The 26,533-nt window shown below is 44.7% G+C and overlaps 1 protein-coding gene across 1 annotated transcript in view; it reads right to left on the bottom strand.

The window, feature by feature from the left end:
* Window positions 1-152: 152 nt before the first annotated feature.
* LOC311119184 (extracellular matrix organizing protein FRAS1-like) overlaps window positions 153-26,533 on the bottom strand; it is a gene marked incomplete at both ends in the record, with an annotated part of 161,521 nt that continues 135,140 nt past the window's right edge. The window contains 11 exons of the mRNA XM_084193920.1: window positions 153-833; window positions 1,442-1,588; window positions 2,948-3,153; window positions 8,077-8,243; window positions 11,388-11,504; window positions 11,894-12,053; window positions 12,462-12,569; window positions 13,717-13,867; window positions 15,568-15,782; window positions 16,686-16,846; window positions 25,611-25,843. Coding sequence (XP_084050046.1) covers window positions 153-833; window positions 1,442-1,588; window positions 2,948-3,153; window positions 8,077-8,243; window positions 11,388-11,504; window positions 11,894-12,053; window positions 12,462-12,569; window positions 13,717-13,867; window positions 15,568-15,782; window positions 16,686-16,846; window positions 25,611-25,843 — 2,346 coding nt within the window. The remainder of the gene's footprint in view (window positions 834-1,441; window positions 1,589-2,947; window positions 3,154-8,076; window positions 8,244-11,387; window positions 11,505-11,893; window positions 12,054-12,461; window positions 12,570-13,716; window positions 13,868-15,567; window positions 15,783-16,685; window positions 16,847-25,610; window positions 25,844-26,533) is intronic.

Raw genomic sequence — 26,533 nt, forward strand, 5'->3', positions numbered from 1 at the left:
TCCCCTTGAGTGGGTGGGGTGTAGAACTACTTGTACTGGCTTAAACTGACATGTTGAGGAGAAGGACCTGGAGCTTACTTTTGGGGGCCTTTGGCACCCCGTCTAGAAAATAATCTAGTTTAGGGGAAACACTGGAGGGAGGCGGGAGATCCTCAGACCTCAGTGCCGTCGTTGTGGAGGTTGTTGTGGAGCTTGACCTTCAGGTTGACCTGCCTGACCTTCGCCGCTCCGTTGACCTTTGCCCCTCTGTTGACCTTAGAGTTGACGTTGTCGTGATTCCGGTTGATGTTGAGGTTGATGTTCCTAACTGTGCAGTGTTTGGAGCTGAAGTTCTTCTCCAGGGTCTTCTCTAGATACACCTCTACCTTGGTGTTCAGAGGGTACTCCTCCGCCATCTTGGATGGCTTCTTCCCAGCCGACCGTCGGCACTTCCTGAAGAGTAAACAGGAACCCAGCAGGACGAGGACCAGCAGGGTCAGCACAGCCACGCCCCCGCCCATAGACCCGCCCATCTGGGGGTTAAAGGTGGAGGCGGCGGGGACCTCGAGTCGGAGAGTCTTCATGTTGGTTCCATTCTTCGTCTGGTCGCCCTCGTTATCGTAGATCAGAGACTCGTCGAGGGTGAGATGCCCGCTTCGGTCCACCAGGTCCCGGCGAGCATGGCTGTGGCCGATGCTTTGGCTCAGCTGATTGGTCAGGTCCCTGCGAGCCCGCCCCCTGCCGCTGCTGTGGGCAAGCTGATGGGTCAGAGAGCGCTGGATCCTGGGGCCGGAGATGGACTCTGGACCAATCACATAGATCACCTGCAGGTACCACTGATGCCCCGTCTCCACCTGACAATCAAGAGAGAAAGCGTTAAAGAGATTCTCCAGTACATTTGGATACTTTTTAGCCAGTAGTTCTGAAAGTAGTGCTCACGAGCCAAAAGTGGTCCCCGAAAATTGCGTAGTACGTCACATATGTGCAGATATGTACACCACTTCATTGCTCTCTCTCTCTCTTGCTCTCTCTCTCGCAAATGGCGAGGGGCTGAAGCTCATTGGCTAGACCTCAAGTTGCTAGGAGGCTGGCCCACGTGGAGGAAAATGTAGTGAGAATGGCGCTGTGCCAGAAAAACTGTCGCTTTCAAACTAGGGATTTCATGGCTAATTGAGGTAAGACAGTAATTATGCTAATAGATTATGCATGTATGATCTACACATTGACACATCCAGCCCAAAGCGGGAGGTTTAAAAAATACTTAGTAGTCGGCAGAGTTCCGGCGCATATCTTTAAATAAATCAGATCAATTCATGGTTTTATTTCCATGAAAGTTACCCTCAAGTCTGACGAAGACCTTTTTTTACACATTTATAACTCATACATAATGCATTCATAAGCGGTACATTATAATTTAATAAATGATGACGGTTCAGTGGATAAGTTGTTGATCGTCACTGACCTTGTACAGGGCATCAACCTTCATGGTAAACCCATCAACACCAGGCATCGCTGTCACGGTCTGTAGTCCGGTTATATCTGATGCAAAGTTGGCCTCGAAGGGAACGTCATGGAAGTACCTATCACAGACATCTGGCTGCTTCCGATCCTGTAGGAGAAACGTTACCACAACGCTGCCATTACCGATCCGCACCGTATGTCAAACATTAGCATACATTTACATTTTAGCCATTCAGCAGATGTTCTTATCCAGAGCAACTTACAGTAGCAATTAGGGTTAAGTGCCTTGCTCAAGGGCACATCGACAGATTTTTCACCTAGTCGGCTCAGGGATTAGAACCAGCGACCTTTCAGTTACTGGCACAACGCTCTTAACCACTAAGCTACCTGCCGGGTAGCATACTGTGATGAGTGTGATAGAAGGAGTCAGGCGCAGGAGGGTAATCACTGAATGCAGAGTTCATTCCGTCGTACACAAATAGCGCTGGATAGCGACAAGCGAAACAGGCACAACGGAAAATCTACCCTGGCAATACAAGGTAACGGTAGCTCCAACAATAACAGGCACAGGGGAAAATCTACCCCGGCAATAACAAGGTACGAGCTACACTACTCTCACAAATAAACATTCACCCACAAGGACAAGGGGGGCAGAGGGAACACTTACACACGGACTAATGAGGGGATAAGAACCAGGTGTGTATAATTGACAAGACAAGACAAATGGAATGATGAGATATGGAGCGGCAGTGGCTAGTAAGCCGGTGACGACGAACGCCGAAGCCTGCCCGAACAAGGAGGGGAGGCAGCCTCGGCGGAAGTCGTGACACATACATGCTAACAGTATCTACATCTATACCGCATCAAACACTAGCATACATGTTAACAGGGTCATCTAACTGCTGGATAAAAGCAGTTATATCGGCTATGGTGTGGAATATACATTTGTTGTTTAAATCTCAAAAGTAGTTTCAGTAAACTTGTAGTTTCCAGCATTTGTGACAGAAGCCTACTCCCATTATTGTAAACATTAGCGTAAACAATCCAACACTACGATACCAGTGCCCTGACTTGCACAACAATAAGATTCCTCCTATTTGAATAGCTCACAGTCTTTGAATATCTCTTAAAACTATGACTACATACTGAGACAGGTGAACAGGTCACATAGGCGACGTACCACAGACAAATCAAAAGCCTTGCCTAGCAACGCCTCAGTCGTGGGTTCAAGTTCGAGAGAGATCACGTACTAAAAAATGTATGCACTCCGTAATACAAGTCGATTTGGATAAAAGTGTCTGCTAAACGGGATATATGGAATCTACAAGCAGCGGCACTCCAGGTTGCATTCCAGGTTGTCTTCATTGCAGTGCATTTCAGTAATGACAAAAATATGATATAACAATTTTCTGATATACGATGAGCGAGTGCAAAATAGACAACATAGAACAATATTACACCAATATTAGAGGACAATGGAAGTTTAAATAACCGGAGCCACCCATACCAGGATCAGGAACCTGTGTTTGAGGTGTTTGTTGGGCTGGATGCAGCCGTACTGAGGGCCCTCGTTGTACAGAGTCCCTGTGGGGTCGAAGAAAGGCACGTGTCCATCCCGTCCCGTACACAGGTACACTTTCTCCAGCTGCAGCTTGTAGGCTGCATTCAGGTTCTGCTCTGGGTTCCACAGCACCCTGCCGTACAGTGTCTGGCCTGTAGGGGCAGCAGAGAGATGAAAGGTTAGGTGATCAAATCAAATCAAATTGTATTTGTCACACGCGCCGAATACAACAGGTGTAGACCTTACAGTGAAATGCTTACTTACAAGCCCATAACCAACAATGCAGTTAAGAAAAATAAGTGTTAAGTAAAAAATAGATAATTAAAGAGCAGCAGTAAAATAACAGTAGCACGGCTGTATACAGGGGGTACCGGTACAGAGTCAATGTGCGGGGGCACCGGTTAGTCGAGGTAATTGAGGTAATATGTACATGTAGGTAGAGTTAAAGTGATTATGCATAGATAATAAACAGAGAGTCACAGCAGCGTAAAAGAGGGGATGAGTGAGGGTGGGGGGGGCAATGCGAATTGTTTGTGCGCCATTTGATTAGCTGTTCAGGAGTCTTATGGCTTGGGGATAGAAGCTGTTAAGAAGCCTCTTGGACCTAGACTTGGCGCTCCGGTACCGCTTGCCGTGCAGCAGCAGAGAGAACAGTCTATGACTAGGGTGGCTGGAGTCTTTGACAATTTTTAGGGCCTTCCTCTGACACCGCCTGGTATAGAGGTCCTGGATGGCAGGAAGCTTGGCCCCAGTACTGGGCCATACGCACTACCCTCTGTAGTGCCTTGAGGTCGGAAGCCGAGCAGTTGCCATACCAGGCGGTGATGCAACCAGTCAGGACGCTCTCGATGGTGCAGCTGTAGAACTTTTTGAGAATCTGAGGACTCATGCCAAATCTTTTCAGTCTCCTGATACATAAGGTTTATTATATAATATGATACAGAGTGGCAAAAATGCATTACATGCAACAGGCAATATATCTACAGAAATGTATTCTATACATACAATACACTTACTGAAATATATATTAAATATTAGGCAGGTAGCATAGTGATTAGAGTGTTGGGCCAATAACCGAACTGAAATACAGTGCCTATGGAAAGTATTCACACCCCTTGACTTTATCCACATTGTGTTACGTTACAGCCTTATTCTAAAACGGATTTAAAAATAAAAAATCCTCAGCAATTGACACACAATACCTGTCACGATCGTGTGAAGGAGCAGACCAACGCGCAGCGTGTTGAGTGAACATCGTAGACTTTATTAAGTACAAGCACGAAGAAACAATATACCACGATCATGAAGTTCCACGGTGAACTCACCGTAACGGAAACAAAAACCCACAACCCCACAGGAAAACATACAGAAATAAATATGGCTCCCAATCAGAGATAACGAGCCGAACAGCTGACACTCGTTACCTCCGATTGGGAGTCATTGAACAAACCTAGAAAAACAACAACCTAGACACCCAACATAGAACACAAACACATAGACTGCACACACCCTGGATAAACAATAATGAGTCCCAACACCAGGGTGTGACAGTACCCCCCCCTAAAGGCGCGCACTCCGGGCGCACCAGCATACCGTCTAGGGGAGGGTCTGGGTGGGCGTCTGTCCAGGTGGCGGCTCTGGCCCAGGTCGTGGTCCCCACCCCACCATAGTCATTACCCACTTACTTAGCCTCCTACACATTACCACCCCCCAACTACACCCCACTGGGTTAAGGGGCGGCACCGGACTAAGGGGCAGCACCGGACTAAGGACCAGCACCGGGATAAGGGGCAGCACCGGGCTAAGGGGCAGCACCGGGCTAAGGGGCAGCACCGGGCTAAGGACCAGCACCGGACTAAGGACCAGCACCAGGCTAAGGAACAGTACCTGACTAAGTGGCAGCACCGGACTGAGGGGCAGCTCCGGACTGAATGGCCGATCCTGGCTGGCTGGCTCTGGCGGATCCTGCTGCTCATGGCTGGCTGACGGATCTGGCTGCTCATGGCAGGCGGAAGGCTCTGGCTGATCCCGTCTGGCGGAAGGCTCTGGCTGATCCGGTCTGACGGAAGGCTCTGGCTGCTCCTGTCTGGCGGAAGGCTCTGGCTGCTCCTGTCTGGCGGAAGGCTCTGGCTTATCCTGTCTGGCGGAAGGCTCTGGCTGATCCTGTCTGGCGGAAGGCTCTGGCTGATCCTGTCTGGCGGAAGGCTCTGGCTGATCCTGTCTGGCGGAGAGCTCTAGCGGCTCCGATCTGGCGGACGGCTCTGAAGGCTCATGGCAGACGGGCGGCTTTGTAGGCTCTGTACAGACGGGTAGTTCAGACGGCGTTGGGCAGACAGGCAGTTCAGGCGCCGTTGGGCAGACGGGCAGTTCAGACGGCGTTGGGCAGACGGGCAGTTCAGACCCCGTTGGGCAGACGGACAGTTCAGGCCCCGTTGGGCAGACGAGCCGTCCAGCCGGGATCCGCCAGAGCCGTCCAGCCGGGATCCGCCAGAGCCGTCCAGCCGGGATCCGCCAGAGCCGTCCAGCCGGGATCCGCCAGAGCCGTCCAGCCGGGATCCGCCAGAGCCGACCAGCCAGGATTCGCCATTCTGCCTGGTACTGCCCCTTAGTCGGTACTGCCCCTTAGTCCGGTACTGCCCCTTAGTCCGGTGCTGCCCCTTAGTCCGGTGCTGCCTCTTAGTCAGGTGCTGCCCCTTAAACCGGTGGGGGTCATTTGGAGGAGGCTACATAAGCGGGAAGTGACTATGGTGGGGTGGTGGTCTAGGCCGGAGCCAGAACCGCCACCGAGGAGGTATGCCCGCCCAGCCCTCCCCTGTTTGGGGGTTTTGAGGCGCGGTCGCAGTCCGCGCCTTTAGGGGGGGGTACTGTCACACCCTGGTGCTGGGACTCATTATTGTTGATCCAGGGTGTGTGCAGTCTATGTGTTTATGTTCTATGTTGGGTGTCTAGGTTGTTGTTTTCTAGGTTGGTTCAATGACTCCCAATCGGAGGTAACGAGTGTCAGCTGTTCGGCTCGTTATCTCTGATTGGGAGCCATATTTATTTCTGTATGTTTTCCTGTGGGGTTTGTGGGTTTTTGTTTCCTGGTTACATGTTCCGTATGTCAGTGATTTGTAACTTGAGAACTTCACGTATCGTCTTTTGTTTTGTTTTCGTGAGTACGTTTATTAATAAATCATGTTCACTCGCAACGCTGCGCTTTGGTCCGCTTCTTCATATGTAGACGATCGTGACAATACCCCATAATGACAAAGCAAAAACAGGTTTTTAGAAATGTTTGCAAATGTATTAAAAATAAAACAGAAATACCTTAATTACATAAGTATTCAGACCCTTTGTTATGAGACTCGAAATTGAGCTCAGGTGCATCCTGTTTCCATTGACCATCCTTGCGATGTTTCTACAACTTGATTGGAGTCCACCTGTGGTAAATTTAATTGATTGGACATGATTTGGAAAGGCACACACCTGTCTATGTAAGGTCCCACAGTTGACAGTGCATATCAGAGCAAAAACCAAGCCATGAAGTTGAAGGAATTGTCTATAGAGCTCAGAGAAAGCATTGTGTCGAGGCACGGATCCAGGAAGGGTACCAAAAAATGTCTGCAGCATTGAAGGTCCCCAAGAACACAGTGGCGTCCATCATTCTTAAATGGAAGATGTTTGGAACCACCAAGACTCTTCCTAGAGCTGGCCACCCGGCCAAACTGAGCAATCGGGGGAGAAGGACCTTGGTCAGGAAGGTGACCAAGCACCCGATGGTCACTCTGAAAGAGCTCCAGAGTTCCTCTGTGGAGATGGGAGAACCTTTCAGAAGGACAACCATCTCTGCAGCACTCCACCAATCAGCCCTTTATGATAGAGTGGCCAGACGGAAGCCACTCCTCAGTAAAAGGGACATGACAGCCGGCTTGGAGTTTGCCAAAAGGCACCTAAAGACTCTCAGACCATGAGAAACAAGATGCTCTGGTCTGATGAAACCAAGATTGAACTCTTTGGCCTAAATGCCAAGCGTCACGTCTGGAGGAAACCTGGCACCATCCCTACGGTGAAGCATGGTGGTGGCAGTATCATGCTGTGGGCATGTATTTCAGCGGCAAGGACTTGGAGACTAGTCAGGATCGAGGCAAAGATTAACAGAGCAAAGTACAGAGAGATCCTTGATGAAAACTTGCTCCAGAGCGCTCAGGACCTCAGACTGGGGCAAACGTTCACCTTCGAACAGGACAACAACCTTAAGCACACAGCCAAGACAACGCAGGAGTGGCTTCGGGACAAGTCTCTGAATGACCATGAGTGGCCCAGCCAGAGCCCGGACTTGAACCTGATTGAACATCGCTGGAGAGACCTGAAAATTGCTGTGCAGCGACACTCCCCATCCAACCTGACAGAGCTTGAGAGGATCTGCAGAGAAGAATGGGAGAAACTCCCCAAATACAGATGAGCCAAGCTTGTAGCATCATACTCAAGAAGACGCTTCAACAAAGTACTGAGTAAAGGGTCTGAATACTTATGTAAATGTGATATCAGTTTTATATTTTTAATAAATTAGCTAAAATTTCTAAAAAAATGTTTTTGCTTTGTCATTATGGGGTATTGTGTGTAGATTGATGAGGGGAAAAAAACGATTTAATCAATTTAGAATAAAGTTGTAACGTAACAAAATGTGGAAAAAGTCAAATGGTCTGAATACTTTCCGATGGCACTGTATATATATTAAATATTAGGCAGTTAGCCTGGCGGTTAGAGTGTTGGGCCAGTAACCGAAAGGTCACTGGTTCGAATACCCGAGCCAACAAGGTGAAAAATCTGTCAATGAGTCCTTGAGCACTTAACCCTAACTTGCTCCAGGGGCGCCGTACTACTACAGAATGGAAAACAACACATTTCACTGCACCTATCCGGTGTACGTGACAATAAAACATCTATTATATATTAAAGCTGAAAAAGGTCAAGCTAAACTTGAAGCCACATATGACATTCACATAAATCACTTTGTGTTTCAAGAGTAACTTTTCTCAGTCTTAAGATGCCACTTTGAGTTTGTCCAGTGATGTGTGGAACAGTGATTGTACCCATTGAGAAGGCTCCCTTGTAGTCCATCTCAGCCATGGACATGTCAGAGATGGCTGGGTCCATCATGAACACCTTCTCATTGTTGCACAGCTGAAATTCAGTGTTGAGGGAGTATACCACAGGGACTGGCCGGTTGGTCTGCTGGAAGGCTATAGGTAACTGGAACCTGAGGGAGGGAGGGAGGGAGGGCAGGTTGGTCTGCAGGAAGGCTATAGGTAACTGGAACCTGAGGGAGGGAGGGAGGGAGGGAGGGAGGGAGGGAGGGAGGGAGGGAGGGCAGGTTGGTCTGCTGGAAGGCTATAGGTAACTGGAACCTGAGGGAGGGAGGGAGGGAGGGAGGGAGGGAGGGAGGGAGGGAGGGAGGGAGGGAGGGAGGGAGGGCAGGTTGGTCTGCAGGAAGGCTATAGGTAACTGGAACCTGAGGGAGGGAGGGAGGGCAGGTTGGTCTGCAGGAAGGCTATAGGTAACTGGAACCTGAGGGAGGGAGGGAGGGAGGGAGGGAGGGAGGGAGGGAGGGAGGGAGGGAGGGAGGGAGGGAGGGAGGGAGGGAGGGCAGGTTGGTCTGCAGGAAGGCTATAGGTAACTGGAACCTGAGGGAGGGAGGGAGGGAGGGAGGGCAGGTTGGTCTGCTGGAAGGCTATAGGTAACTGGAACCTGAGGGAGGGAGAGAGGGAGGGAGGGAGGGAGGGAGGGAGGGAGGGAGGGAGGGAGGGAGGGAGGGAGGGAGGGCAGGTTGGTCTGCAGGAAGGCTATAGGTAACTGGAACCTGAGGGGAGGGAGGGAGGGAGGGAGGGAGGGAGGGAGGGAGGGAGGGAGGGAGGGAGGGCAGGTTGGTCTGCAGGAAGGCTATAGGTAACTGGAACCTGAGGGAGGGAGAGAGGGAGGGAGGGAGGGAGGGAGGGAGGGAGGGAGGGAGGGAGGGAGGGAGGGAGGGAGGGAGGGAGGGCAGGTTGGTCTGCAGGAAGGCTATAGGTAACTGGAACCTGAGGGGAGGGAGAGAGGGAGGGAGGGAGGGAGGGAGGGAGGGAGGGAGGGAGGGAGGGAGGGAGGGAGGGAGGGAGGGAGGGAGGGAGGGCAGGTTGGTCTGCAGGAAGGCTATAGGTAACTGGAACCTGAGGGAGGGAGGGAGGGAGGGAGGGAGGGAGGGAGGGAGGGACGGTTGATCTGCTGGAAGGTTATAGGTAACTGGAACCTAGGGGAGGGAGAGAGGGAGGGGGGGAGGGGGGCACACCAGTCAGGTTGCTATATGCAGAGCAACATAACCGTTCCTAGAACTCTGGTTTAAACACTCTAGTTTCAACGTATTATAGACAGAGAGCAAGCAAGGTTATTCATTAGTAAATAACAAAGGTCCAAGTTGAGAAACACCAAAATATATATATTTTTTAATGATTTTTGGGGGGTTGGATCAGCTTTAATATTGCAAATAGATTGTGGCTTCTATCAATGTAATTGTCTGCATAATTTCCAATCCCCCATATATTGTTTTGTTATTAATATATTATTTGAAATATATACAGTACGAGTCAAAAGTTTGGACACACCTACTCATTCAAGGGTTTTTCTTCATTTTTACTATATTTTACATTGTAGAATAATAGTGAAGACATCAACACTATGAAATAACACATATGGAATCATGTACTAACCAAAAAAGTGTTCAACAAATCAAAATATATGTTATATTTGAGATTCTTCAAATAGCCACCCTTTGTCTTGATGACAGATTTGCACACTCTTGGCATTCTCTCAAGCAGCTTCATGAGGTAGTCACCTGGAATGCATTTCAATTAACAGGTGTGCCTTGTTAAAAGTTAATTTGTGGAATTTCTTTCCTTCTTAATGCGTTTGAGCCAATCAGTTGTGTTGTGAGGGGAGGTATACATAATATAGCCCTATTTGGTAAAAGACCAAGTCCATATTATGGCAAGAACAGCTCAAATAAGCAAAGAGAAACGACAGTCAATCATTACTTTAAGACATGAAGGTTAGTCAGTACGGAACATTTCAAGAACTTTGAAAGTTTCTTCAAGTGCAGTCGCAAAAACCATCAAGCGCTATGATGAAACTGGCTCTCATGAGGACGGCCACAGGAATGGAAGACCCAGAGTTACCTCTGCTGCAGAGGATACGTTCATTAGAGTTACCAGCCTCAGAAATTGCAGCCCAAATAAATGCTTCACAGAGTTCAATTCACAGACACATCTCAACATCAACTGTTCAGAGGGGACTGTGTGAATCAGGCCTTCATGGTGGAATTGCTGCAAAGAAACCACTACTAAAGGAGACCCGCTTGTGCCAAGAAACACAAGCAATGGACATTAGACTGGTGGAAATGTGTCCTTTGGCCTGGAGTCCAAATTGGAAATTCTTGTTTCCAACCGCCGTGTCTTTGTGAGACTCGGTGTGAGTGAACGGATTATCTCTGCATGTGTAGTTCCCACCGTAAAGCATGGAGGAGGTGGTGTGATGGTGTGGGGGTGCTTTGCTGGTGACACTGTCTGTGATTTATTTAGAATTCAAGGCACACTTAACCAGCATGGCTACCACAGCATTCTGCAACGATACGCCATCCCATCTGGTTTGGGCTTAGTGGGAATTTCATTTGTTTTTCAACAGGACAATGACCCAACATACCTCCAGGCTATGTCAGGGCTATTTGACCAAGAAGGAGAGTGATGGAGTCCTGCATCAGATGACCTGGCCTCCACAATCCCCCGACCTCAGCCCAATTGAGATGGTTTGGGATGAGTTGGACCGCAGAGTGAAGGAAAAGCAGCCAACAAGTGCTCAGCATATGTGGGAACTCCTTCAACACTGTTGGAAAAGCATTCCAGGTGAAGCTGGTTGAGAGAATGCCAAGAGTGTGCAAAGCTGTCATCAAGGCAAAGGGTAGCTATTTGAAGAATCTCAAATATAAAATATAGTTTGATTTCTTTAACAATTTTTTGGTTACTACATGATTCCATATGTGTTATTTCATACTTTTGATGTCTTCACTATTATTCTACAATGAAGAAAATAGTAAAAATAAAGAAAAACCCTTGAATGAGTAGGTGTTCTAAAACTTTTAACTGGAACTGTATGTATAAATATTTGTTCCTGTATTATTTTCCCCTAACCCTGTAATCCCTCCTCTAATTGGAGTAAACTAATGGACAACAATACTTAGACTTCTACATCCAGCTTACACATACTATATACATTTTCCGGACACAGTATATTTCACATTCGTTATCTTTTGTTTGTTTTTAGTCCCATACTTCAGCTACCCTCAATCCATCCCATAATACATTTTTTAGTGACATACTTCTCTGGGGCGTGAGCTGTGCAGGACAGAGGCTTGTCTCCAGGGTCGGTCCAGGGCTGGGTGGGCTGCACGGTACAGGGGATCAGAAACACTGTGTACTCCCCGGAGTAGTCCTTCCTGGAACACAAGAGGGCAAAACATTTGGTAAGCCCTTGTAACAGAGATCATTAATAAACCTTGCCTGAGACCTGAGGACTTGCATTGGGTCCCCCGGCTAATGCCTAGGCTTTAGCTGAGCTCAGCAGGCTAACACATTTTTGTGATGACCAGGAGTTCTGCGTTTCGAACTCCAGTTGGTCACACCCTCTGACACTAATTCTCCAGAACTTAGAGAAAGCAGTCATGTTAGCGTTGGGCTGGAACAAAAGCCTGCCCACCAACTAACCCTTAAATGACCTGCTGTAAGAGCAGATGGCCTTCCAGAGCTGGTAGGGAGAGTCAAAGGACTTGGTATATCTATTCATCTATTTCTATAACTGTATATAACAGTATGTCTGTGTACTGACCTGCTGTAAGAGGAGGTGGTCCTCCAGAGCTGGTAGGGAGAATCAAAGGACTGGGCGCTCCAGATGAGCTGCATGTCAAACTCTATCCCCCCCAGGTGGTCCGGGGCCATCAGGTGGGACTTTTGGCCAGGCAGGGTGTGGTGTTCTGGGACAAACTGGCCTGGAGGAGGAAAAGGGAGAAAACTAGAGGTTAGTCATCGTGTTACAGACCACTATTGACCTGGTCTCACAGGAGTAGGGACCAGACCTCAAAACAGTAGTCTCCTTCAAAAAGCTGGAGTCGAGTATCTTATTACAAAAGTAATAAGATACTAATTACAGTGGTGCTCTGGTACAAACTCGCCTGGCAAGGCGGAGAAAAACACAAAAATACATGAGACGTTTCCTTAGCTTAGCTTTTACAGGGGGCTACATGATGCCGTGTACTGGTCACACAGTAGTATACTGGACGTTGAGGACTGACCCCTGAACTTTGAGGACTGACCCCTGAACTTTGAGGACTGACCCCTGAACTTTGAGGACTGACCCCTGAACTTTGAGGACTGACCCCTGAACTTTGAGGACTGACCCCTGAACTTGGCATGTGTTTTGAACTCGATGACCAGACGACCGTCATCTCTTATGTAGATCCGGATGATCTGGAGTCTGGCTGACAGAACGCTGTCTGTCTGGATGCCTAGTGGACACAGAAACACAACAGTTAAATGGAGTTACACAGAAACACAACCGTTAAATGGAGTTAAACAGAAACACTACCGTTAAATTGAGTTAAACAGAAACACTACCGTTAAATTGAGTTAAACAGAAACACAACAGATAAATGGAGTTACAGAGAAACACAACAGTTAAATGGAGTTATACGTAAACATAACAATTCCAAGGAGAGTCACATAGATGTATGATATTCCCTTTAACACACACACACACAGCCCCCCATACACCCACCTCCCCACCCACACACACAGCCCCCCATACACCCACCTCCCCACCCACACACACAGCCCCCCATACACCCACCTCCCCACCCACCCACACACACAGCCCCCCATACACCCACCTCCCCACACACACACACACACAGCCCCCCATACACCCACCTCCCCACCCACACACACACACAGCCCCCCATACACCCACCTCCCCACCCACACACACACACACAGCCACCCATACACCCACTTCCCCACCCACCCACACACAGCCCCCCATACACCCATCCCCCCACCCACACACACACACAGCCCCCCATACACCCACCTCCCCACCCACACACACACACACAGCCCCCCATACACCCACCTCCCCACCCACACACACAGCCCCCATACACCCACCTCCCCACCCACCCACACACACAGCCCCCCATACACCCACCTCCCCACCCACACACACAACCCCCATACACCCACCTCCCCACCCACACACACAGCCCCCCATACACCCACCTCCCCACACACACACACACACAGCCCCCCATACACCCACCTCCCCACCCACCCACACACACAGCCCCCCATACACCCACCTCCCCACCCACCCACACACACAGCCCCCCATACACCCACTTCCCCACCCACCCACACACACAGCCCCCCATACACCCACTTCCCCACCCACACACAGCCCCCCATACACCCACCTCCCCACCCACACACACAGCCCCCCATACACCCACCTCCCCACCCACACACACAGCCCCCCATACACCCACCTCCCCACCTCCCCACCTCCCCACCCACCCACACAGCCCCCCATACACCCACCTCCCCAACCACCCACCCACCCAGCCCCCCATACACCCACCTCCCCACTTCCCCACCCACCTGTCCTCCAGAGCACGGTATCATAGAAGAAAGAGAACTGCATTTCAGTGTGGTGTTCCAGAGAGGCCCAGCCCCTGGGAGCTGTAACGTAGATATAGGACACATAGAGAGGAACCTGCACCGTCAGGAACGACTGGGCCGAGTCACGCACCTGGGGGGGGGGACATAAGACATGACATGAGATCAGATTACATAAGGTGACAATTACACAAGGTGACATGACATGACATAATGTTACACAACATGGCATGATAAAGGTGACATGACATGACATAATGTTACACAACATGGCATGATAAAGGTGACATGACATGACATAATGTTACACAACATGGCATGATAAAGGTGACATGACATGACATAATGTTACACAACATGGCATGATAAAGGTGACATGACATGACATAATGTTACACAACATGGCATGATAAAGGTGACATGACATGACATAATGTTACACAACATGGCATGATAAAGGTGACATGACATAATGTTACACAACATGGCATGATCAAAGGTGACACGGTAGCAACAGTTGTAGTCAGTCCTAGACTGTTTTGCATACTGTGGTTGGGATGGAAGGATGAGTCACAGGAAAACTATAAGAGCAGCCATGGCTACAGTACACAGGCTGTGATCACATGACTGAATGTGGACCTGATGACACTGTGGACCTGATAACACTGTGGACCTGATAACACTGTGGACCTGATGACACTGTGGACCTGATGACACTGTGGACCTGATGACACTGTGGACCTGATAACACTGTGGACCTGATGACACTGTGGACCTGATGACACTGTGGACCTGCTAACACTGTGGACCTGATGACACTGTGGACCTGATGACACTGTGGACCTGATAACACTGTGGACCTGATGACACTGTGGACCTGATGACACTGTGGACCTGATGACACTGTGGACCTGATGACACTGTGGACCTGATAACACTGTGGACCTGATAACACTGTGGACCTGATGACACTGTGGACCTGATGACACTGTGGACCTGCTAACACTGTGGACCTGATGACACTGTGGACCTGATGACACTGTGGACCTGATAACACTGTGGACCTGATGACACTGTGGACCTGATGACACTGTGGACCTGATAACACTGTGGACCTGATAACACTGTGGACCTGATAACACTGTGGACCTGATGACACTGTGGACCTGATGACACTGTGGACCTGATAACACTGTGGACCTGATAACACTGTGGACCTGATGACACTGTGGACCTGATGACACTGTGGACCTGATAACACTGTGGACCTGATGACACTGTGGACCTGATGACACTGTGGACCTGATAACACTGTGGACCTGATAACACTGTGGACCTGATGACACTGTGGACCTGATGACACTGTGGACCTGATAACACTGTGGACCTGATGACACTGTGGACCTGATGACACTGTGGACCTGATGACACTGTGGACCTGATGACACTGTGGACCTGATGACACTGTGGACCTGATGACACTGTGGACCTGATGACACTGTGGATTCAGATTGTGTTTGGGTAAAGGGATATCTGTGAGAAGATTATGTTTACTAGTAATGGTAGATTCTATGCAAGCCTTCAATAATCAAAAGAAACTGGAGTAAAATCAGAGTATAGCAAACAAAATGCAGTGACATCGATAACCCACTAGAGAGGGTATGGTACCTGAACTAGAGGGAGTCTCATACCTGGAAGTCAGCAGTGACATCGATAACCCACTAGAGAGGGTATGGTACCTGAACTAGAGGGGGTCTCATACCTGGAAGTCAGCAGTGACATCGATAACCCACTAGAGAGGGTATGGTACCTGAACTAGAGGGAGTCTCATACCTGGAAGTCAGCTGTGACGGAGCCTCCACAGACATCTATGAGTTCTGTCATGTCGTAGTAGGCATCAAAGGTCCAGATACAGCTCTTCAGGTTGAGGTGTTTGTACAGCTGGATGCTCTTAGCCTCTCTGACACTGGGGTTGAACTGGTAGGGTCTGTCATAACCCGGACCAAGAGAGATACTGTCATATTGGACATCATCCAGGAAACCTGTCTCTGAAACACACACATGGAGGACAGACACACAGAGTGAGGACAGAGAGACAGAGAGGACAGAGACACACAGAGAGGACAGATACACACAGAGAGGACAGACACACACAGAGAGGACAGACACACACAGAGAGGACAGAGACACACAGAGAGGACAGACACACAGAGTGAGGACAGAGACACAGAGAGGACAGAGACACACAGAGAGGACAGACACACACAGAGAGGACAGACACACAGAGAGGACAGACACAAAGAGAGGACAGAGACACACAGAGAGGACAGACACACACAGAGAGGACAGACACACAGAGAGATGACAGAGACACACAGAGAGGACAGACACACACAGAGAGGACAGACATACACAGGGAGGACAGACATACACAGAAAGGACAGACACACACAGAGAGGACAGACACACACAGAAAGAACAGACACATACAGAGAGGACAGAGACACACAGAGAGGACAGACACACACAGGGAGGACAGACACATACAGAGAGGACAGACACACACAGAGAGGACAGACACACACAGGGAGGACAGACACAGAGAGGACAGACACACGCAGAGAGGACAGACACACGCAGAGAGGACAGACACACACAGGGAGGACAGACACACACAGGGAGGACAGACACAGAGAGGACAGACACACGCAGAGAGGACAGACACACACAGGGAGGACAGACACATACAGAGAGGACAGAGACACACAGAGAGGACAGACACACAGAGAGGACAGACACACACAGAGAGGACACGTCAAACACTTTGTTAGAGGAAGGGTGTTCACAATTTGTTGTATGAGTGTGTTTGTGAGTTCAAGGATGAGTGTCTGTATGTGTGTGTGTGTCATGTGTCTGCGTGCACACCTTAAAGCGTTTGCGTGTGTCCTTACCGGAGACCCCCTGCAGGTCTTTGAGAGTGACCAGGTTAGAACAGATGTGCTGCTGTCTGTAGATGGACTCTGACAGCAGGAAGTGCAGGTTGTGGAGGGGCATGCTGGACACTAGGGGCAGCATACCATCCTGGTGGGGGATCTGCACCGAGATGTGGATTCTACAGAAGAAGAAGACAACAAACTGAACTACTATTATAGACCATATGGAGGTGTTCTACTATTATAAACCATATGGAGGTGTTCTACTACTATTATAGACCATATGGAGGTGTTCTACTACTATTATAGACCATATGGAGGTGTTCTACTACTATTATAGACCATATGGAGGTGTTCTACTATTATAGACCATATGGAGGTGTTCTACTACTATTATAGACCATATGGAGGTGTTCTACTATTATAGACCATATGGAGGTGTTCTACTACTATTATAGACCATATGGAGGTGTTCTACTACTATTATAGACCATATGGAGGTGTTCTACTACTATTATAGACCATATGGAGGTGTTCTACTACTATTATAGACTATATGGAGGTGTTCTACTACTATTATAGACCATATGGAGGTGTTCTACTACTATTATAGACCATATGGAGGTGTTCTACTACTATTATAGACCATATGGAGGTGTTCTACTACTATTATAGACTATATGGAGGTGTTCTACTACTATTATAGACCATATGGAGGTGTTCTACTACTATTATAGACCATATGGAGGTGTTCTACTACTATTATAGACCATATGGAGGTGTTCTACTACTATTATAGACCATATGGAGGTGTTCTACTACTATTATAGACCATATGGAGGTGTTCTACTACTATTATAGACCATATGGAGGTGTTCTACTACTATTATAGACCATATGGAGGTGTTCTACTACTATTATAGACCATATGGAGGTGTTCTACTACTATTATAGACCATATGGAGGTGTTCTACTACTATTATAGACCATATGGAGGTGTTCTACTACTATTATAGACCATATGGAGGTGTTCTACTACTATTATAGACCATATGGAGGTGTTCTACTACTATTATAGACCATATGGAGGTGTTCTACTACTATTATAGACCATATGGAGGTGTTCTACTACTATTATAGACCATATGGAGGTGTTCTACTACTATTATAGACCATATGGAGGTGTTCTACTATTATAGACCATATGGAGGTGTTCTACTACTATTATAGACCATATGGAGGTGTTCTACTACTATTATAGACCATATGGAGGTGTTCTACTACTATTATAGACCATATGGAGGTGTTCTACTATTATAGACCATATGGAGGTGTTCTACTACTATTATAGACCATATGGAGGTGTTCTACTATTATAGACCATATGGAGGTGTTCTACTACTATTATAGACCATATGGAGGTGTTCTACTACTATTATAGACCATATGGAGGTGTTCTACTACTATTATAGACCATATGGAGGTGTTCTACTACTATTATAGACCATATGGAGGTGTTCTACTACTATTATAGACCATATGGAGGTGTTCTACTACTATTATAGACCATATGGAGGTGTTCTACTACTATTATAGACCATATGGAGGTGTTCTACTACTATTATAGACCATATGGAGGTGTTCTACTACTATTATAGACCATATGGAGGTGTTCTACTACTATTATAGACCATATGGAGGTGTTTTACTACTATTATAGACCATATGGAGGTGTTCTACTACTATTATAGACCATATGGAGGTGTTCTACTACTATTATAGACCATATGGAGGTGTTCTACTATTATAGACCATATGGAGGTGTTCTACTACTATTATAGACCATATGGAGGTGTTCTACTACTATTATAGACCATATGGAGGTGTTCTACTACTATTATAGACCATATGGAGGTGTTCTACTACTATTATAGACCATATGGAGGTGTTCTACTACTATTATAGACCATATGGAGGTGTTCTACTACTATTATAGACCATATGGAGGTGTTCTACTACTATTATAGACCATATGGAGGTGTTCTACTACTATTATAGACCATATGGAGGTGTTCTACTACTATTATAGACCATATGGAGGTGTTCTACTACTATTATAGACCATATGGAGGTGTTCTACTACTATTATAGACCATATGGAGGTGTTCTACTACTATTATAGACCATATGGAGGTGTTCTACTACTATTATAGACCATATGGAGGTGTTCTACTACTATTATAGACCATATGGAGGTGTTCTACTACTATTATAGACCATATGGAGGTGTTCTACTACTATTATAGACCATATGGAGGTGTTCTACTACTATTATAGACCATATGGAGGTGTTCTACTACTATTATAGACCATATGGAGGTGTTCTACTACTATTATAGACCATATGGAGGTGTTCTACTACTATTATAGACCATATGGAGGTGTTCTACTATTATAGACCATATGGAGGTGTTCTACTACTATTATAGACCATATGGAGGTGTTCTACTACTATTATAGACCATATGGAGGTGTTCTACTACTATTATAGACCATATGGAGGTGTTCTACTATTATAGACCATATGGAGGTGTTCTACTACTATTATAGACCATATGGAGGTGTTCTACTATTATAGACCATATGGAGGTGTTCTACTACTATTATAGACCATATGGAGGTGTTCTACTACTATTATAGACCATATGGAGGTGTTCTACTACTATCATAGACCATATGGAGGTGTTCTACTACTATTATAGACCATATGGAGGTGTTCTACTACTATTATAGACCATATGGAGGTGTTCTACTACTATTATAGACCATATGGAGGTGTTCTACTACTATTATAGACCATATGGAGGTGTTCTACTACTATTATAGACCATATGGAGGTGTTCTACTACTATTATAGACCATATGGAGGTGTTTTACTACTATTATAGACCATATGGAGGTGTTCTACTACTATTATAGACCATATGGAGGTGTTCTACTACTATTATAGACCATATGGAGGTGTTCTACTACTATTATAGACCATATGGAGGTGTTCTACTACTATTATAGACCATATGGAGGTGTTCTACTACTATTATAGACCATATGGAGGTGTTCTACTATTATAGACCATATGGAGGTGTTCTACTACTATTATAGACCATATGGAGGTGTTCTACTACTATTATAGACCATATGGAGGTGTTCTACTATTATAGACCATATGGAGGTGTTCTACTACTATTATAGACCATATGGAGGTGTTCTACTACTATTATAGACCATATGGAGGTGTTCTACTATTATAGACCATATGGAGGTGTTCTACTACTATTATAGACCATATGGAGGTGTTCTACTACTATTATAGACCATATGGAGGTGTTCTACTACTATTATAGACCATATGGAGGTGTTCTACTATTATAGACCATATGGAGGTGTTCTACTACTATTATAGACCATATGGAGGTGTTCTACTACTATTATAGACCATATGGAGGTGTTCTACTACTATTATAGACCATATGGAGGTGTTCTACTACTATTATAGACCATATGGAGGTGTTCTACTACTATTATAGACCATATGGAGGTGTTCTACTACTATTATAGACCATATGGAGGTGTTCTACTACTATTATAGACCATATGGAGGTGTTCTACTACTATTATAGACCATATGGAGGTGTTCTACTACTATTATAGACCATATGGAGGTGTTCTACTATTATAGACCATATGGAGGTGTTCTACTACTATTATAGACCATATGGAGGTGTTCTATTATTATAGACCATATGGAGGTGTTCTACTATTATAGACCATATGGAGGTGTTCTACTATTCATATAGACCATATGGAGGTGTTCTACTATTATAGACCATATGGAGGTGTTCTACTATTATAGACCATATGGAGGTGTTCTACTATTCATATAGACCATATGGAGGTGTTCTACTATTATAGACCATATGGAGGTGTTCTATTATTATAGACCATATGGAGGTGTTCTACTACTATTATAGACCATATGGAGGTGTTCTACTACTATTATAGACCATATGGAGGTGTTCTACTACTATTATAGACCATATGGAGGTGTTCTACTACTATTATAGACCATATGGAGGTGTTCTACTACTATTATAGACCATATGGAGGTGTTCTACTACTATTATAGACCATATGGAGGTGTTCTACTACTATTATAGACCATATGGAGGTGTTCTACTACTATTATAGACCATATGGAGGTGTTCTACTACTATTATAGACCATATGGAGGTGTTCTACTATTATAGACCATATGGAGGTGTTCTACTACTATTATAGACCATATGGAGGTGTTCTGCTATTATAGACCATATGGAGGTGTTCTGCTATTATAGACCATATGGAGGTGTTCTACTACTATTATAGACCATATGGAGGTGTTCTACTATTATAGACCATATGGAGGTGTTCTACTACTATTATAGACCATATGGAGGTGTTCTACTACTATTATAGACCATATGGAGGTGTTCTACTACTATTATAGACCATATGGAGGTGTTCTACTACTATTATAGACTATATGGAGGTGTTCTACTACTATTATAGACCATATGGAGGTGTTCTACTACTATTATAGACCATATGGAGGTGTTCTACTACTATTATAGACCATATGGAGGTGTTCTACTACTATTATAGACTATATGGAGGTGTTCTACTACTATTATAGACCATATGGAGGTGTTCTACTACTATTATAGACCATATGGAGGTGTTCTACTACTATTATAGACCATATGGAGGTGTTCTACTACTATTATAGACCATATGGAGGTGTTCTACTACTATTATAGACCATATGGAGGTGTTCTACTACTATTATAGACCATATGGAGGTGTTCTACTACTATTATAGACCATATGGAGGTGTTCTACTACTATTATAGACCATATGGAGGTGTTCTACTACTATTATAGACCATATGGAGGTGTTCTACTACTATTATAGACCATATGGAGGTGTTCTACTACTATTATAGACCATATGGAGGTGTTCTACTACTATTATAGACCATATGGAGGTGTTCTACTACTATTATAGACCATATGGAGGTGTTCTACTACTATTATAGACCATATGGAGGTGTTCTACTACTATTATAGACCATATGGAGGTGTTCTACTACTATTATAGACCATATGGAGGTGTTCTACTACTATTATAGACCATATGGAGGTGTTCTACTACTATTATAGACCATATGGAGGTGTTCTACTATTATAGACCATATGGAGGTGTTCTACTACTATTATAGACCATATGGAGGTGTTCTACTACTATTATAGACCATATGGAGGTGTTCTACTACTATTATAGACCATATGGAGGTGTTCTACTATTATAGACCATATGGAGGTGTTCTACTACTATTATAGACCATATGGAGGTGTTCTACTATTATAGACCATATGGAGGTGTTCTACTACTATTATAGACCATATGGAGGTGTTCTACTACTATTATAGACCATATGGAGGTGTTCTACTACTATTATAGACCATATGGAGGTGTTCTACTACTATTATAGACCATATGGAGGTGTTCTACTACTATTATAGACCATATGGAGGTGTTCTACTACTATTATAGACCATATGGAGGTGTTCTACTACTATTATAGACCATATGGAGGTGTTCTACTACTATTATAGACCATATGGAGGTGTTCTACTACTATTATAGACCATATGGAGGTGTTCTACTACTATTATAGACCATATGGAGGTGTTTTACTACTATTATAGACCATATGGAGGTGTTCTACTACTATTATAGACCATATGGAGGTGTTCTACTACTATTATAGACCATATGGAGGTGTTCTACTATTATAGACCATATGGAGGTGTTCTACTACTATTATAGACCATATGGAGGTGTTCTACTACTATTATAGACCATATGGAGGTGTTCTACTACTATTATAGACCATATGGAGGTGTTCTACTACTATTATAGACCATATGGAGGTGTTCTACTACTATTATAGACCATATGGAGGTGTTCTACTACTATTATAGACCATATGGAGGTGTTCTACTACTATTATAGACCATATGGAGGTGTTCTACTACTATTATAGACCATATGGAGGTGTTCTACTACTATTATAGACCATATGGAGGTGTTCTACTACTATTATAGACCATATGGAGGTGTTCTACTACTATTATAGACCATATGGAGGTGTTCTACTACTATTATAGACCATATGGAGGTGTTCTACTACTATTATAGACCATATGGAGGTGTTCTACTACTATTATAGACCATATGGAGGTGTTCTACTACTATTATAGACCATATGGAGGTGTTCTACTACTATTATAGACCATATGGAGGTGTTCTACTACTATTATAGACCATATGGAGGTGTTCTACTACTATTATAGACCATATGGAGGTGTTCTACTACTATTATAGACCATATGGAGGTGTTCTACTACTATTATAGACCATATGGAGGTGTTCTACTATTATAGACCATATGGAGGTGTTCTACTACTATTATAGACCATATGGAGGTGTTCTACTACTATTATAGACCATATGGAGGTGTTCTACTACTATTATAGACCATATGGAGGTGTTCTACTATTATAGACCATATGGAGGTGTTCTACTACTATTATAGACCATATGGAGGTGTTCTACTATTATAGACCATATGGAGGTGTTCTACTACTATTATAGACCATATGGAGGTGTTCTACTACTATTATAGACCATATGGAGGTGTTCTACTACTATTATAGACCATATGGAGGTGTTCTACTACTATTATAGACCATATGGAGGTGTTCTACTACTATTATAGACCATATGGAGGTGTTCTACTACTATTATAGACCATATGGAGGTGTTCTACTACTATTATAGACCATATGGAGGTGTTCTACTACTATTATAGACCATATGGAGGTGTTCTACTACTATTATAGACCATATGGAGGTGTTCTACTACTATTATAGACCATATGGAGGTGTTTTACTACTATTATAGACCATATGGAGGTGTTCTACTACTATTATAGACCATATGGAGGTGTTCTACTACTATTATAGACCATATGGAGGTGTTCTACTACTATTATAGACCATATGGAGGTGTTCTACTACTATTATAGACCATATGGAGGTGTTCTACTACTATTATAGACCATATGGAGGTGTTCTACTATTATAGACCATATGGAGGTGTTCTACTACTATTATAGACCATATGGAGGTGTTCTACTACTATTATAGACCATATGGAGGTGTTCTACTATTATAGACCATATGGAGGTGTTCTACTACTATTATAGACCATATGGAGGTGTTCTACTACTATTATAGACCATATGGAGGTGTTCTACTATTATAGACCATATGGAGGTGTTCTACTACTATTATAGACCATATGGAGGTGTTCTACTACTATTATAGACCATATGGAGGTGTTCTACTACTATTATAGACCATATGGAGGTGTTCTACTATTATAGACCATATGGAGGTGTTCTACTACTATTATAGACCATATGGAGGTGTTCTACTACTATTATAGACCATATGGAGGTGTTCTACTACTATTATAGACCATATGGAGGTGTTCTACTACTATTATAGACCATATGGAGGTGTTCTACTACTATTATAGACCATATGGAGGTGTTCTACTACTATTATAGACCATATGGAGGTGTTCTACTACTATTATAGACCATATGGAGGTGTTCTACTACTATTATAGACCATATGGAGGTGTTCTACTACTATTATAGACCATATGGAGGTGTTCTACTATTATAGACCATATGGAGGTGTTCTACTACTATTATAGACCATATGGAGGTGTTCTATTATTATAGACCATATGGAGGTGTTCTACTATTATAGACCATATGGAGGTGTTCTACTATTCATATAGACCATATGGAGGTGTTCTACTATTATAGACCATATGGAGGTGTTCTACTATTATAGACCATATGGAGGTGTTCTACTATTCATATAGACCATATGGAGGTGTTCTACTATTATAGACCATATGGAGGTGTTCTATTATTATAGACCATATGGAGGTGTTCTACTACTATTATAGACCATATGGAGGTGTTCTACTACTATTATAGACCATATGGAGGTGTTCTACTACTATTATAGACCATATGGAGGTGTTCTACTACTATTATAGACCATATGGAGGTGTTCTACTACTATTATAGACCATATGGAGGTGTTCTACTACTATTATAGACCATATGGAGGTGTTCTACTACTATTATAGACCATATGGAGGTGTTCTACTACTATTATAGACCATATGGAGGTGTTCTACTACTATTATAGACCATATGGAGGTGTTCTGCTATTATAGACCATATGGAGGTGTTCTGCTATTATAGACCATATGGAGGTGTTCTACTACTATTATAGACCATATGGAGGTGTTCTACTACTATTATAGACCATATGGAGGTGTTCTACTATTATAGACCATATGTATTGCGATTCAATATTGCGATTTTATTGAGATCCGATGTTTAAAACATATTGCTGACTATGTCTGCTGCAGGGGGAGAAGAGAGAGCATGAGAAAATGTATTTAGATCAGTCAGGTAAATAAAGGTGCTGAAAACAAAATGGCTCCCTATTTAAAAAGAAGATGGAGAACAACCTTTGATGCAGGTACAGCCGACTAGCTAAAAAATTATATTGCAATATTGTCCGAAATAATGTTATGATATATCGTCAGAAATAATATCCAGATATGTAAATGTACCGATTTCTCCATCACTCTTTGTGTATGTTCGTGTACATGCGTTCCTGTGTGCATGAGTGTGTGTGCATGTGTGTGTGAGTGTGTGTTAGTGTATGAATATCTCCCTGCTCACCGATTCGGGTGCTCCTTTTGTTTGACATCCAGGTACTTCAGCGTGGCGATGAACGACTGCGCCTGGAATCCTCTGGCGGTTCCCGTGGTAACGGTGGTGTGGCAAATGGAGCTCTCGGTGCTGATGGTTGCTATGTTACTCCTCAGGGGTGTTCCAAGATGTCCGGACTTGTCCCGGGCCTGGGCCACACAGCGCACATGGAACCGCCGAGAGAAATATATACTGTCCAGGACCTGTGGATAAAATATAGACAGTCAATCAATCATCATCAATCACGCATGTGGAACCACCAGTTGTAGATCACACACAGAACCCTCTCTTCACACACAACAACATAACTCTCTCTTCACACAACAACAGAACTCTCTCTTCACACAACAACAGAACCCTCTCTTTCTTCTATAGTCGTGGTCAAATGTATTGAGAATGACACAAATACTAATTTTCATAACGTCTGCTGCCTCAGTTTTTATGATGGCAATTTGCATATACTCCAGAATGTCATGAAGAGTGATCAGATGAATTGCAATTAATTGCAAAGTCCCTCTTTGCCATGAAAATGAACTTAATCCCCCAAAAATATTTCCACTGCATTTCAGCCCTGCCACAAAAGGACCAGCTGACATCATGTCAGTGATTCTCTCGTTAACACAGGTGAGAGTGTTGACGAGGACAAGGCTGGAGATCACTCTGTCATGCTGATTGAGTTAGAATAACAGACTGGAAGATTTAAAAGGAGGGTGGTGCTTGAAATCATTGTTCTTCCTCTGTTAACCATGGTTACATGCAAGGAAACACGTGCCGTCATCATTGCTTTGCACAAAAAGGGCTTCACAGGCAAGGATATTGCTGCTAGTAAGATTGCACCTAAATCAACCATTTATCGGATCATCAAGAACTTCAAGGAGAGAGGTTCAATTGTT

Source organism: Coregonus lavaretus, assembly GCF_964263955.1.
Source record: "Coregonus lavaretus genome assembly, contig: HAP1_SCAFFOLD_460, whole genome shotgun sequence".
NCBI lineage: Eukaryota > Metazoa > Chordata > Actinopteri > Salmoniformes > Salmonidae > Coregonus > Coregonus lavaretus.